The sequence below is a fragment of the Hippocampus comes genome, unplaced genomic scaffold, assembly GCF_001891065.2.
Source record: "Hippocampus comes isolate QL1 unplaced genomic scaffold, H_comes_QL1_v1.1 scaffold246, whole genome shotgun sequence".
Lineage (NCBI taxonomy): Eukaryota > Metazoa > Chordata > Actinopteri > Syngnathiformes > Syngnathidae > Hippocampus > Hippocampus comes.
The window spans coordinates 100536-115450 of record NW_017806220.1 but is presented as its reverse complement, the minus strand read 5'-3'; the positions used below and the strand labels follow the sequence as shown (position 1 = coordinate 115450).

General features: G+C 45.7%; 2 protein-coding genes across 3 annotated transcripts in view; both read right to left on the bottom strand.

Moving 5' to 3' along the window:
* Positions 1-140: 140 nt before the first annotated feature.
* On the bottom strand, positions 141-10515 carry kiaa0232 (KIAA0232 ortholog). Of its 2 annotated transcripts, XM_019856078.1 has the most exons (9): positions 10238-10515; positions 8805-8892; positions 7871-8450; positions 7660-7800; positions 6934-7003; positions 6754-6838; positions 3338-6656; positions 3144-3252; positions 141-3024 (listed from the first exon to the last, which is right to left on the bottom strand). In XM_019856078.1, the coding sequence occupies exons 3-9, from the start codon at positions 8111-8113 to the stop codon at positions 3008-3010; spliced, it is 3984 nt and encodes a 1327-aa protein (XP_019711637.1). In that variant the 5' UTR covers positions 8114-8450; positions 8805-8892; positions 10238-10515; the 3' UTR covers positions 141-3007. The 2 variants fall into 2 exon arrangements, with proteins under 2 accessions (XP_019711637.1, XP_019711636.1); XM_019856077.1 differs by lacking the exon at positions 8805-8892.
* A 4205-nt stretch (positions 10516-14720) lies between these two features.
* The window catches only part of LOC109506991 (protein S100-P-like), a 730-nt gene continuing 535 nt past the window's right edge, over positions 14721-14915 (bottom strand). Inside the window, exon 2 of the mRNA XM_019856088.1 lies at positions 14721-14915. This exon is cut by the window's right edge and continues 12 nt beyond it. Within this exon, the coding sequence (XP_019711647.1) occupies positions 14790-14915 (126 nt within the window). The 3' untranslated portion in view covers positions 14721-14789.

Genomic DNA, 14915 nt, shown 5'->3' with positions numbered 1-14915 from the left:
ACCATTTTCAAGAGTAAAGTATGAAATTAAAGTCATTTAATCCATTGGTTTCAACTGGCCGACAAAGAACCAAAACGTACAACTTGACATCAATATATACTATTGGTATATTTAAAAAAAGAGGCAAACTGGCATTCTGATGCTTGGTCGACCCTTTTATTAGATGTTAATGAAATCCACAATGAAACAAAATCATTTACTCAGGGTGTACATGAAATCAGAACACACACGGCTACTTTGAGGGAGATGGGGACAACCAAGAGGAAGGAATGAAATGACTTGAAAAGTTTTCAGTGCGGGATTATGTTCGTTGAACCACGGCACGATCCCAACTCAACGAGTCGCTCGCTGGTGGTGTCGTTCCAAAAACAACAACATAGCCCCTCACTGACTGCATTTTCTTCATCACGTTTTGTTGCAGTTTCTTTTTCGTTCAAATGCAGCATAGGAAAAAGGAAGAATTTCACAAAGGTGTGACGCATTCCTTTCGGAAAAAGAATTTTATGGAGAAAGGTGTGACGCGTTCCTTTCAACTAAGCGCTTTATGAGTCACCGTTTTAGATGACAAACTCCCGCCAACATTTTTTGTCTCTCTTTAAGGAGAACACTAACTGACATGTTCCGTCGCCTCCCAACCTCAACCACGACGCTCAACTCGAAACGTGAAAATCGTCTCGGATTGGGCCAAAAATACCATCAAACCGATCAATCACCTCACTCTTAAACATTTTGGTTCATCCCAAAAAGGTGGACTGATGTTTGCATGCTGCATTTTCAGAGACCTTTTTTTTAATGCAGGCGTCCTGTGAAAAACAAACATGCAACATTTTACATGATTGATTTTTCTCCACATACTCTTGAAGGTTTACAAGTGCCAAGGCATTGCATAGAAACCTTGGGGGCTCTTGAGAAGCCCCCCGCATTGCTTATGCAGTCTACGATGGCTTTTTTTTTTCCCTTCTATCTCCCTCCTCTCCTTAAACTATATAGCTCTAAATAAAACCAGTCATCTCTGTGGCTTGCTTGGAAATAATGTCAATGTGTAGTCTACAATCAATGTTTGGTCAATGCACTTCCACAGCTGATTGTAGATCATGTTGATGAAAATATATGAAAAAATTCCTGAGTGTCTGATGAATGTGAAAGACAAGATGGCCGAGACCCTGAAGCTGGAGTAGGGTCCCACATCCGAAAGCCATTTCAAAACGCACGGCCTTCTTTCTACCTGCCACGCATATGAACCACTATATTGACGCATTCATTTCCAAGCAATGACGCACTGATGGGAAGTTTGTGCTTGAGAATCATGGTAAGGATCGAAAAAAAAATAAGCCTTGCCAAGTTCCCTTCAACCAGAACAAAATCTAAGATCAACTGGGAAAGACATGTGGCCTTACTAAATGCAACACAGGCAAATCTTTTACCCTGCAGATATTTTTTTTCACTATAATTTCAACCAGCAACACACAAGTCGCAGAATGGCTCAATAACATACACTTGAACCTTTGAATCCAATTTGTTTCAATGTTTTTTTTCTTGTTTTTTTTTTAAAATGTATTTGCTTTTTTTGTTTTGATTTTAAAGAACGTATGCATGCGTACACATTCACCATTCAAGTTGAATCACGCTAATTGTGACAAATGTTATTCGCGCGCATCGGAATATGACTCCATAGTTAAACAAGATATATGGTGAATCAAATCAAATTGAAAAGAAAAACACAACATACATTAAAAAAAAAATCCAACCGTACCTTGTAGTGTAATTATGGCATTTTTTTTTGTTTTGTTTAACCTTATTCATGTTTTGCTATTGACAACCGAGTTGCAACACAATCATGAACTCCAAGCAGTCATTTGTAGGTTTTGTTTCAGGAGGCCGAACTGAAAGGAAATGCATTTGCGCAACTCAAAAGGTGACATCAAAGAAAACCACATTAAACAGTAAATCAGGAAAAACAATTTTTCTCCTTTTTACAATTTTGGGAGGGGGAAAAAAGGAAAAGGATGATGGATTTGGGACTAATCTGGATGACAAAGAAAAAAAATGCTATTCCATCTATTACCACAGCCACATTATGGAAAATATTTTTAGCACCAGTGTTGTGTACAATAGAAGTAACAAAAGGTTTAAAAAAAATTCAACTGCAAAAGGGTGCAGAAAACTTTTTGTGGGTCTTTTTTTTTCCTCCTACCAAATTATTTCAGTTCAAAAGACTGGTATGTGATACTGTGTTCTTGTTTTTTCTCTTTTCGTTGTTTGTTTTTGTTCACAAACCACACTTTACTCTACAACTAAGGTTTCAAAAACTCAGCTTTTTCCCTACAGTGGGGCAAGTCATCTTTAAAAAAAAAAAACTGCACGCATTCTCTACTTCTTTCATAATTGTATCCCAACAAACTAGAGAAAACTGAACTCAAAAATCACATCTGGTCTTTCTCGACGGAGGATGAAGAGCAGCGCACGGGATTGCAGTTGTTTTATGCAGCAATTAGTTTTTGTTTGGTTTATTTTGTTTACTAAGGGAGAAAAAAAAAAAGGAGTGAGACTGGCCAGACAAACGCACACGCACGACCATTCAGACGCCACTAACTATCCAGTATTGTCGCTGGGAAGTAGGATGGTGCCAGGAGCACAACTGAAAAAAAAAAAGTGGTGATCTCGTAGCTGCATCAACTGCAACGCGCTCTAAAATGCTTTCAACGGATATCTCTGCACATGGCATCACTCAATCACACGACTTTTATTTTTTTCCAACTTATTAAGTTTTTTTTGTGTCGATCTGATTATTGATTACACAAGCATCGAGTTAGTAAATGAAAAAAAAAACAAACAAACAAACAAACAGCAGTTATGTGTGTTGGGGAAGCAGTGGAAAGCGAGAGATTAGCCCCGGTTAGGTTTTGCGGCTCTGAGATGAACCTGAATAAAAGCTGGTGGCGGTCCAGTCGCCAAAACTCGGCAACTGTTCCTCGTGCCAACGCAAGTCCACAGCGAAATGAAGAACTCAAATGTTGCTGCTGCCTAGAGGGAAAAGCAGGAACTTTTCAAAGGTCGCCTTCACATCAAAAAACATTTTTCACCACAGTGCCGCTGGCTTGCATCTCCAGGCCCCGCTGTGGAGCATTCTTCATGAGGCTTACCTGTACACTGAGATCCGGGGAACAAGGGCGGGCCGAGTGCATTTTGCCACCAGCACTCATCGTCCTGATTGCCACTTACTCCCTGTGCACTTCTATTTAACAGAGGGAACTAGACAGATATTGGACAAGAGCGTTACGTCAGACCAATTGCTCGCCATCGCGTGTTTCGGCGCGGCTGGAAAAAAACGACTCACCTGCGGCACGTCTCTGACAAAGTCGTACGCGATGCCGTATTTGGGGATTTGACCCGCCGCCACACGCAAGTAGCTCGCTTTTTCCACCGGAGATTGCTCTTTTCGCGACGGAGCGACCGAGGAGCTCGTCCGCCCGCCTGCAGTCGACACGTCGTCCAAAAATCTTTCTTGCTCAGCGATGGGCAGAAGGACCCCGGGGCCTTCCTGCGAATCCAGAGAGGTCTGGGCACTCTTCTCCATGCCAGACTTCTTCAACCTGGGCAGGAATTTGCCAGATTCCAGTTCGGACTTCCCGTAGTACGGGCCCTCGCATTCCGCGTCGTCCTCGAGTGGTTTGAGATCCGCCTGAGGATCGTCGAAGACATCCACCGGCGCCAGGACGGGGAAATTCGCCTCCTCTTTGTCAGTCTCGGCCTCCGAATCGCTCACCCCGCCGGGAGACAACTCGGAGGCCGATATCGGCCGGAAATGAGTCCTGGGGGAAATGCGAATGGCCCTGTACTGCGTTTGATTGATGCCATAAATTCGCGGGCAGAAGGCCTCGCTCTCCGAGTCGGAGCAAAGTATCGATTTCGGCTTGAACCCCGGACTGAAGGAGGCCATGTCCTCGGGCTCAAAGGAACACTCCACGTGGAGAACTTGAGAGAAGGGATTGTTCAGGTCCAAGGATCCAAACGGGTATTCTAAACGCTGCTCTTGGCCACGCAAGCCGTCGTAAGATCCCAGCAAATCTTCCCGGAAGATGAAAGAAAATCCCTTGTTGAATCCGTCTCGGCTCCCCGCGATGGCGTGCTCGCTTTGGCCGAAGGACACCAGCGGCCTCCACAGGCGCCGGTGTCCCGGAGCGAAGCAGCCGCCCTTGTTCACCAACACGTCTGCGCCCGCGATGGTGAGCATTTCCGAACTCGAACGAGACGCGGCGGTAGACGGCAGCAAGCTGTGCTGAGATTCGTTCGGCGGCACGACGGCCCAATTCTTATCGCAACTTAACGTCGTGAACTCTCCGTACACGCCGCCGATGATGAAAGATGTGCTATCTTTATCTGATCTCAAGTCCCAGGGCTTGGACGGAGTCGTGTAGTCCCCGGCGCCATCTAACTTAGAGGCTTTGTTTTTGGCTAAGTCCTGTTCTTCGTTCTTGCCCTCCCAGAGGTGATACTCGGAGCGCTGCACTGCTTTTTTCTGAGGCGCCTCAACCGGACCGCCCTTGGCCGGCACCTCCAGGCAGCTGCCGCAGTAACCGCCCGAGTCTTCGGAAAACACCTTCTCGCTCATTTTCTCCCCACCTTGCCTTGACGCCGCCAACTTGGCCTCGCCGACCGCGGACCAAATGTCTTTGATTATTCCTGAGCTGTACTCGCCCCTTTGTTGGTTCGCGTTATCTGAGAAAACGCTCGTACGGTACGGTTTACTCTCGTCCTCTTCCAATGCTATTCCACAAAGGGACTCCAATTTGGATTTTTTGGTGTAAGTCTGACAGGAGGCGGTGCAAATACTCGCCTCCTCACATTTGCGCCCGGAGTCCTCTTGCAAAAAGTCCAAGATTTCATCCTCGAGATATGTACCAGAAATCGGAGGGATGATACAATCAATTTCCTCGGTGCCGATCGGAGCGGCGGGGTCCTCGGCGGGAATAGGCCCGTGCTCGTTGTCTGAACGAGTCTCTTCCGAGTGTGACCATGGACTGCACGTCCGCGTTGAAAGGTTGGAGCAGTGTTCAGTTTCATCAAAGGCACTATTTTTGGTCCATATGAGCAAACGAGACTGTTTGTTAGCATGCGGGTCGAGACAGCTACTAGCGTCGGCGTTGCTGTCGTGAGTGACAGAGAGCGAGTCGCAGGGAAAAGAAAGAGTGGGACTGTCGTACTGCAGCTCAAAAAGGGAGAAGCCGGACGAGTTCGGGCCAGACGGCTCGCCGGCCACCTCGGGAACGTGCGGCTCCGCCGCATTTCCGGATAGATTGCGCAGGGTGAAGGAAACACTATCGAGGAGCGGGGAGAGTCGAACGGGCGAGTCGCCCATGAAGCTTTCCCCGTCGATATCGTCTGAAGTCGACGGCGAGAAACATCCCCAGACTTGAGCCATGCTGTGGAGATCCTCCATTAGGAACCCATAAGATCCCGAGGCTTCCTCCAAGTCTGCCCTTATTGCACTTTTCCCTTGCTGCTCGAGTCCGTCGAACACTAAACAACTTTGCTCCTTGCTTTTTTGCCGAATCATGCTGAGGATCCGACTCTCTCGTAACGAGTCTGAGGCACTAGTATCCAATATGGATTGATAAATATCAACTTCATAGAAGTCGTCGAATTCTGGCAGATGCTTGTCATCTAAATGTCCACTATCCTCTGGCCGAGGGCAGCTTGAGGTCCCAATGAGTTCCGCCGTCTCCTCGTCTGCTTCGCCGGACGCTTCCACAAAGTGGCCGTCCACAAAGGAGCCCGCGGCGAGGTACGTTCTCGGGTAGTTCTCATTGGCAACGCAGATTCCCTGGATTCTTTCCGGCAGCGCGGCCATGTCAGCTGCCGAGGCAAAGTCTACCGGGGAGCCGACTTTGCTTCGATACTTTGTTTCCAGCTTGCTTTGCTTGCTGCTAAAAGGTACAAAATAGTCTGTGATGGGCTCAGTGTACCAAAGTGGCTCCTCCATGTATTCCTTTGCGTTTCTCTCCTCAAACCTCATCTCGGTTGCTTGCGGCCAGACGGGATCTTTATAAATCTCTTTCAGGGATCTCCGATTCTTCTTGTAAAGCTGCGGTGGTTTGCCCGTCCCCCCCGTGTTTCGTTGCTCTTCTTTGTCCACAGCCTTCAGCTGGAGCTTCGGCTGTCCGCTATTGCGCTGCCTCTTATTCTTCCCAACCTCCCTGGATTTGTGCCTTACCCTAACCGCCTTGCTTCTGAACGACTTGTCGCCCTGGTTCCCGCTTGAGCTGGACCCCCCCTCGCTCGAGCCAGAAGACCAGGATCGGGCCCGATATTTGCCCTCGGACCTGTGTCTGGCTTGTCTCTTGGAGTGGGCCGTGTTCTTCTCCTCTGCCGCCGCGCCGCCATGGTATCGGTTCTCTTTCTCCTTCTTGCTTCGGCGGTGCTGGCCTCTCTCGGTTGTCGCGCCGGTGATGGTAGCGCTCGCTTCAGGGTTCCGCTCCTTGGCAACCTCGCATTCGCTGTTACAATCTTTCGGGGAGGAAGTGTCTGTGCTGGTCTGTGGAGCGGCCGAGGATGATGAACTCGAGTATGCGCAGGCCTTGGCTTTGTTCCACACGGTCATGATCTCTTGGAGACAAACAGGCTTCTCTGACAAAGGTGGGAAGGCTTCATAATACCTGAGTCGCAATTGACAAAAGGGAGACACATTCAAACAACCATCCCATTTTTTTTCTTGCTAATGTTTAAATACGCAACAGTTGTGACGTGACTTACATTTCCACCTGGTCCTTTGAAGAGGGGGACTCAAATCGTTCGGGAGAATGTGCGCCATCAGACTTTTTTTGGATCTGTTTTTCCTCTGTAGGAAAAAAATACAATACATATACATGTATTTATAAATAAAATTTGCTAGTTTCAACTTAACGAAATAAGATGCATCATGAAAAAACAAACCTTTCTGTTTGTTTTGAATGTCCCTTAGTTTGGAGCAAAGCTCCTCGACCAGGCTTTCAATTCCAGAGTTCTGAAAAATGCAAACAAAAGACACCAGCGGTAGTTAGGGGTGCCGGCCTCTATAAGTCTCTCTCTAATACTTGAGAGACTTGTGCCATCATCCGAAAATCAAGAATTTAAAACACAGGGCCAAAGCAGCAAAATGGGGCTTGACTGTGACTGCACTAGATTTACTGAAGTATCTCAGGAACTTTTGAGAAAAGCAAAAGTTGAACTCCGTCAAACTCTTCTGACGCAACAACTTATGCCTTTCTTTAACCAGCAAAAATAAATAGGGGTGCAGTTTCCTCTCGGCCTACGTTTGCTTTTACCTCATTGTGCTGAAGCTGGTCAGCTGACAGCCAAATGTCTGCTGCAATCCCGTGTAGCATATGCCAGTTAAAAAATAGACAGCACAGTCCAGTCGTCCCAGGGCTTGTTGCCAAGACCCAACCCCACGATATACCCACAGCACCCCTTTTACTTTGTGCGCAGTCATGATGAAGTCGGCGTAGGCAACATAGCCTCCTGTGGATTTTCTCACATACATCAAGCACTACCATGCTTACTTCAAAACATTTGACATATGACCCTCAGTGGCAGAGTTCCATGAGCAAAAGCTATGTCTATACATTCAAGAGCATGGCATTCTCTAATTATAGGAAGCTCGGCCCGGGCAGCGCTTACCTCATCAGATGCAGAACGTAGACATTGCACCGCCGCTTGTTTCTTCATTTCCTCCAGACTCAGGTCGCTGCCTCCCTTCTTCTTACTCTTGCTCCATTTCTTCCCAGTTCCCTTCTCCCAGCCCAAAAAGATGTCATTCTCCTGTCAAACAAATGTTGAATAAATGAGAGCGGACCAAGATGTGCAACAAGGTCATGTTGCAAAACCTTACTTGAAGGTAGTCCTGCAGGTCATAGTCGTAGCTGTCATGCAGGAGGAGGCTGAGGACATAGCGGGTGTAAATCATGGCATCGATCCCGCACTTCTCCAGCTCCTGGCCCAGCCAGCTTTGCACTGGACCCAGCGACTGGAGCAGGGACATCTCTGAAGCGGGCAGGGGGGCCACGAGCGGGTCGGAGCAAGAGAGCGTCTCGGGAGGAGCAGGGCCGTCTGAATCGGTGCTCACGGGACGCATGAGACCTCAGGTGTTTGTTATCCTCAGGTGGACTGGCATCGCGAGGAGTTGTTTGTCGGGTGGTTGGCGGAGACGAGTGCGGAGGGAGGGCGAGACAGAACCCGGAACTTCTGGAAGGTGGGCTAATCACTCCAGGGGGATGCACTGAAGGGGTTCTACGTGAGGAGGCATGTGGGATTATTTTTCCCCTTTTTGGTTGCTTTCAGCAAAAAGGGTGGTTTTATTCGTCAGGCATGGCTTGTGCCGCTGATGGATCTCAGCTGCGCAGCTAAACACAACAATGTGTTTGCGTCACACGGAGGCGCCCATGTCGTGGCAATCACTTCGCCAGCACCACCTGAAACACAGCGGACAGACATGTCAGTAGAATGGGAACATTTCTTGGCTTGTTTTCAGCAATGAACATATTACAAAACACATATTCATACCAAGACACTCCGGAGGCAGACTGCCATCAACAACCACTCTGTACAATTTGAATATTCCGTTTGGTAGAAACAGCGAGATGATCTCACCATTTCAAACCGATTTAGGAACACAACACATGGCGCTCAAAGTCAAATAACCAACAGACAGCAGTGACACTGCGTCAGTCAAAAGATGAGATTGTGATGCTTCCTTTGAAGCCAAGTGGCAGGAAAACACTTGCTGTCAACACTTGCTGTCAACAACATGTGTTTTGGAGGCTTACATCTGGTACGTAAGAAAATGGACATTGCGCTGTTGTGATTTGCCCATGTGGCCGTCAGTCAAGGAAGGCCCATTACGGGACGGGTTACCTATTATGAGACATCAAAAGGACAAAGCTAAGAAGCTTAACTGTGTGCTGCAGCCCGACACACTTGCATGAGGTCCAGATAAGTTACCTTCGCTGGCTGGCCTAATCAATAACTGTGTAAATGCTGAGGAGCTCTACGAATGTCCATCTTCCAAAGTTTCCCACTTTTCCCATGATTCTACATTTAAGTCAAAGAGACATTAATTGAAAAATTGACCATCCCCCACTCCGAATTCAAACTGTTCAGCTCATTTGTATCATGTTGGTAACCATTGTCCACATCCCCGAAATTCCACAGTCAAGTTTACAAATTCATGCAATATTTGATCTATTTCCCTCCACCTTTCTCATTTCTTGACCAATTGAAACCACTCCAACTTCAAAATAGTCACCTCTTTCGGGAACTGTTGGAGGGGTGGGGTTGTCAAAATTTCACGCAAAAATCTCGAGATAAAGTCATACTTCACATGCTTTATCTCCTTCAACCATTCTAATTTCAACAATTCGATGAATTCCACAGGATTTGCGTGTAATTTTAAAATTCTCCAGCTGCGTAACAGGATTTAACTAGGTATACAACTCTGTGAAACACGTGACCTACAAGCATTTTTGTTTTTGTTTTGGGGAAATTGTGACTCATATTTTAAGACTGTATTTTGTTCGCAGTGTACTTCAACTTTGTTCGACTGACAGCCACAGTCCCCCAAACGCCGTGGGTGTTCTTCTGGGTAAAGTTTCGCCCGGTTATTGCACAAAACGACATCTTAAAACGTGTCCGCGCTCGTTCGCAGTCAAACAAGGTTAGCTGGACCACCGACCTTTAATGTTAGCTCAGCAGCTAATCACGTTGCACATCAAGCTAGCTCGCCTCGTTCAATCGGGCAAGTCATATCTGCAACACCAACGTCACTCCCGAAAACTATGCGGCTACTTTCGCGTGTGTTGACGCGCTATTTTTGCTTTCACTTTGCCGTCTGTCCGGCGAATGACTTGTTCCGTGCGCGGTGACATTCGAGCTCCAGGGCGCAACCGTCAAGCTAGCAAGCGGCGACCCTCTGACATTAGGCCAAGTCGTTTACTTGGAAGTGGGCAGCATGGCATCCGAAATGTTGGGAGAGGTCAAAAAGTGAGCGATCGGATCCCAACGCCCGCTTCGAAGTAGGCTCGTTGTTGCGGGGAGGAGGAGGAGCTGCTGCTGCCGCTACTGCTTGTGGAAGGCTAACCGTTGAGGACTTGACAGTTGCTCTCTTCAAAAATGTGCGCCATGTCGTCACACAGTTAAAAGCGAGGAACGCGCGGAGAATAAAAGGCACGACAACACACGAACGCCAGGCCGCTCGACGTACCTGCGAGCGGGCTGAAGAGGAGAGCAACACCGAAAGGGGAGCGGCTACTTGTCACTTGCTGCCGTTCCGAGCTCGGGCTCTGGAATCCGCTGCGGTAGCATAGCGTATCATGGACGCCGACAGAAATGGCGCTGTTTTCACGTCCAGTGCCACTTGAGCGGGGACGAGGAAAATGGCGACATTCGGGCTCAAGCGAACGGAAGCGTAGCCCGTTGAATGCCAGCTCGCGCCAGAGCCACAATGGCTGACACAGGAAGCCAGTTTCAGTCGGTGGACTGCGCTTCATGCGCCACCTCCTGAGTTGGTATCTAGGCAACGAGGCAAACCTCTGCCGTCCTATTACCAGACAAGGGCTCCTTCCGCCAGGGTATTGCATCAGAAACACAAGTAGTACGCTAAACGCCGCCCAATTATTATTATTGTTATTAATAATAATAATAATAATGATAATAATAATAATTAAATTGTAATTACAGTAATAATTGTTATTATTTTTTTAATAATATTTTTTCCATTTGGTCTATAGTCAATTAACCATGTTTTACTCTGCCATCTACAGCCAGGTCGGCATTACAAATGAGAATCTGTTCCCAGTGTCCTTACCTGGATAAATAAAGCTTTCAAAAAGAAATGAATTTTGCTGCATCCCTACAGCAGTGTTTTTTGTATGTGTTCAGGGAAAATAAATTTAAAGGACTCACTCAAAATCCCAACTCCAGTTAAGCATAACTACCATCACAAAAGGGAATTTATGTGACGTGTGAACGGTTATTTTGTTTAAAGCACTACAAAAAACAATATAATTTGTGGGAAATAATTTTTGTTTGAAAACTGGCTTCCTACAGCTTTACTTAAAAGTGTCTTATTTTCATCCTTATTTCTGATTTTTGATACAATAGCTCTGGCACGATTGTAGCTTTCTTAAGCACTTTTGTTTCTGGCAAGTGTTGTAACTTCCACAGAGCCATCTGGCGGTTCAGGTTATTTTTTTTTGCAGGGGGGTGACCACTTGGCCTGTCGAGTGGCACACTTCACGTGACCTTTTGGGACACAATGAGTCAAGGCTACATGAATGTCATGTTTCAATTGTCATAGCTGAGAAAAATGATCACCAAGCCACGATCTCTTGTGGCTAGTTACCAGGGTAACTAGAGTACGTATTGACTCGTGCGTCTGATTTGCATCTGCATCGGAAGCCCTGGAGCCAAAGGTCAAACACTTCATTGATCAGTAGCAGCGCACACAGATGTGTGATGATGAGGGCACGTGGGCTTTGTCAATATCGGCAAAACAAAATCACTCAAGTCCAATGGATCACAATGATTTTTTTTTTTTTTTTGTTATGTAGCGCAGCATGTGGAGGGACGTTCACTTTCAAAACATGTGTTCGTTAAAATGGTCTACTTGGAGCAGATGGCACAGTTCAAGGGTGCTCAGTAATCCTCTCGGAGGAGTTTTTCAGACGGGGCTCAGTCGGTGGTATTCACCGGCCGGCAAAGCAAAACATAAACGTGCAATGTTTGAAAAATGTCTGCTCTTTTTTTTTTTTCGCATTTTCAATGACGCAATTGTGACAATTTTTCAGTATTCCTTTTGTGTGATATATTGTCTGCCTTTGTTCCAAAAAAAATCGACCTAACTTTTTCTCTTCACCTACAGCTACGGCCATGTTTTTAATTTATTTGTGCAACGGGCAGCAAATGACTGGACTTTGGACTAAGTTTCTCCAGGAAACGCTGCAATAGAACATACAATGACTCTGCATTAAAAAGTCAATCAATTATGATTCAATCTCCCCAGTGGCTTTTTTATTGAACAAAGCAGTCACTGATCATTGCTGCTTAGCATTGAACATCCACATAACACTTCCCCTTGATGAGATGTTAATACAGTACTGACAAAGGCTTCGTTGTTTTATTTCGCAGGTCCCCAAGGGGGATTTTTTTTCACAGGGTGTCTGATAAAGTTGAAAGTCTCCTCGTCTTGTGATTCCCATGTCCAAGTGGGCCGCTCAGTCAAACTTTACTGCTTTTAATTATGTCACAGTCGGTCAAAGCGGGGGTGAGTGATTGCGTCACATGGTGCACAGAGTATGCGTTATCAGGACATTCCAGGCACGCATGTTATCTCGATGCAAAACTTTGCGATCTCTGTGATGAAACCAGCGAAGCAGAGTCGCGTCGATGAATTCACGCCTGCGGCGTTGCCGTGAAAATTCAAATTAGAGCCTTTTTGCAAAGTTCTTCAACTGATTGCGCGGCAAAGCGGTCTGCTGTATGTGGGTTAAAGGTGAGCGGCTTGTGCACTATGAGTGGGGCCTTTGTGCCATCGCTCCAACCTCAGAAACAGTCATGACTTGACCTGAGACAGACTTAAGGTGCTAATTTTCAAAGTCTGGCCCCACACTAACCTGTTACTTTGTTATGCCAGAAAAGTACATCTTTCGTTGTGGGGTGATCTCAGCTCGCAGTTATGAATTGAGCTCACTTCACAACAAGCAAGTGTATGTCACATACTGGAGATAGTAAGCATTCTTCAAAAAAGAGGCTTTAACCCGTTTGCGACTCCCAGCTGAAATTTGCTGACAAAACGAATCTCACCTTGTTTACTATGAAAGCAACCACATAGCTTAGCCTTTCAGTCTAACGCTAACTACCACCTGTGCTCCGTTGCTGTAACCCTTTAAGCAACGTACTGAACACAAACTGTGCGCCAACACATGTCAACAGAAAGTATAACAGTATGGCGGGTCATATGTTATTTATCTTCTGCATAGAACGATTTTTTTTAGGAGAGTTGAGACATCTAAATAAACGCATCACAACATTTTTTTTTCTGTAATGGACTATTGGTATTTTTACTCATTTCAATAGAGACAAAATGCAAAACTTGACTTATGACTTGAGAGGACTTCAAATTTGGTTGGGACTCAACTTGACTGGCTTGATTTTGACACCTGAGACTCAATTATGACTTGCAAATACAGTATGTGACTGACTCCGACTCTAATATATTATCACAAAGGCACTGCATCCAGTTTGACGGAATTCTTCCGTAATGGCAACGTGATAGGAATGTGCGGTATGGCACAAGGCATGCAATCAGCTGGCCAGTCGGAGCAAACAAGTTGAAGGAGAGAGATGCTGTCACACCCGCCGGCTACCTGACTGATTTGTTTTGTTAAAAGACAGGACAACCAAAGTGTCACAAGGCAGTCACCAAACAATTGGTTGACAAAAATGACACAGGGAGAAAAAGAGACTGGAAGTGTTACAGAAAGGCATATTCCTCTGTTGTGGTCACCTTAATCCCCATTAAGCCGGTGTAATGTATTGAGCGCACACAGGTTAAGGCAAAAAGGGGTCAGGTTGGCGACCTCACAAGCCGATTAATGGAAGTCATTTGATGCAAAGAGTGTATTTGCCACTAGAGAGCAGCAGAGGCATGCTAAATAAACGTTTGCCAACTCTTGAGCCAATTATTTTACATTAGAAGAATCTCAGGGCACACGACGAAACAAAAAAAAAATCTCAAAAAATATATGGTGATATAATCTTGTCTGATTTTACATTCACATTGAAGAGCAAAGAGTGTTGGTAACAACCCTGTCAAATTTGATTGATTAAAAAAATCACCAGGTAAAAATGAAATGAGGCTTCAAAATCGTGAAAAGTCAGACATCTTTAAAACAAATAAACAAAAAAATAAAATCCCTCCTCCTCACTCTGAAGCCTTTCTCTGTGTGACATCTGTGCGTTTATGGCCGACAATGAGACGCTCTGAAAATGCCATGCCAGTAAACGATGTGACGGTGCTTTCTACTGTCTGCGTTATTAATTTATTGTTTTATTGCTTATTGTTGTATATATGATATTTGCTCCATGTACAGCACTTTGTATACAGCGGTGGTTGTTTTAAAGTGCTCTATAAATACAGTTGAGTTGAGTTGAGTTGGGTAAGACCTCTTTGGTTTGTGGTCATAGCTTGCTAGCGAACCTAAGCTAGCTCGGGCGAAGGTTGAAATGACACCCGAAACTGTCTGCTAAATAACAGATTTTCTCTTCACTGTAAACAAAACAAAACAAAACAGACAAACAATTTTAAAAAAACCATTACAGCTATTTTAGCTTGCTAACCTGACCGGATAACCATGATGCGAATGAAGGTGCTCAAGTATACTCTCAGTCTTTGCGTGTTCTCATCAAATATCTTCGAACGGGTAAAATGCATGTAGAAACAAATTTCTGAATTCACTTTCTGCTCTTCAATAATCGGAACAAGTGAAGTCATTGTCTTTCGCTGTGAATTTCTGTTAGAATCTGTTGCGACCGTATTGTTTGTTTGGATTTGCCTCATCCACCTCTTGCCTCGTTGAGACCACTGAGCTTTTGTGTGGCTTGCGATGCTGACATCTTTCCCTTCTATTGTTCAACGACAGATGGCCCTTCTCTTGCGTGTAAAGAAATGACCCGTAACACATTTGTTCAAGCACTGAAACCGGTTTTATTTCAGTAACCTCCACCAGGTGTTGTCAGAGGGCACATCCTGCCACTCACTTCTCAGGACAGCAAGCCAATTTGAAGAAGCAGGCGAGGCAGGAAATGGTGATCATGAACTCCTTGAAGTCAATTTCTCCATCTCCATCAAAATCCATGAGAAGCTTTTGCCCGTCTGGGTT

Bases quoted from the DNA above. Each gene is read 5' to 3' on its own strand.
- kiaa0232 (XM_019856078.1), bottom strand. From the start codon at position 8,113: ATGCGTCCCGTGAGCACCGATTCAGACGGCCCTGCTCCTCCCGAGACG. The intron at 7,801-7,870 runs GTAAGGTTTTGC...TTTGTTTGACAG, and splicing joins ACCTGCAGGACTACCTTCAA to GAGAATGACATCTTTTTGGG. The intron at 3,253-3,337 runs GTGAGTCGTTTT...ATATCTGTCTAG, and splicing joins TTGTCAGAGACGTGCCGCAG to TTCCCTCTGTTAAATAGAAG.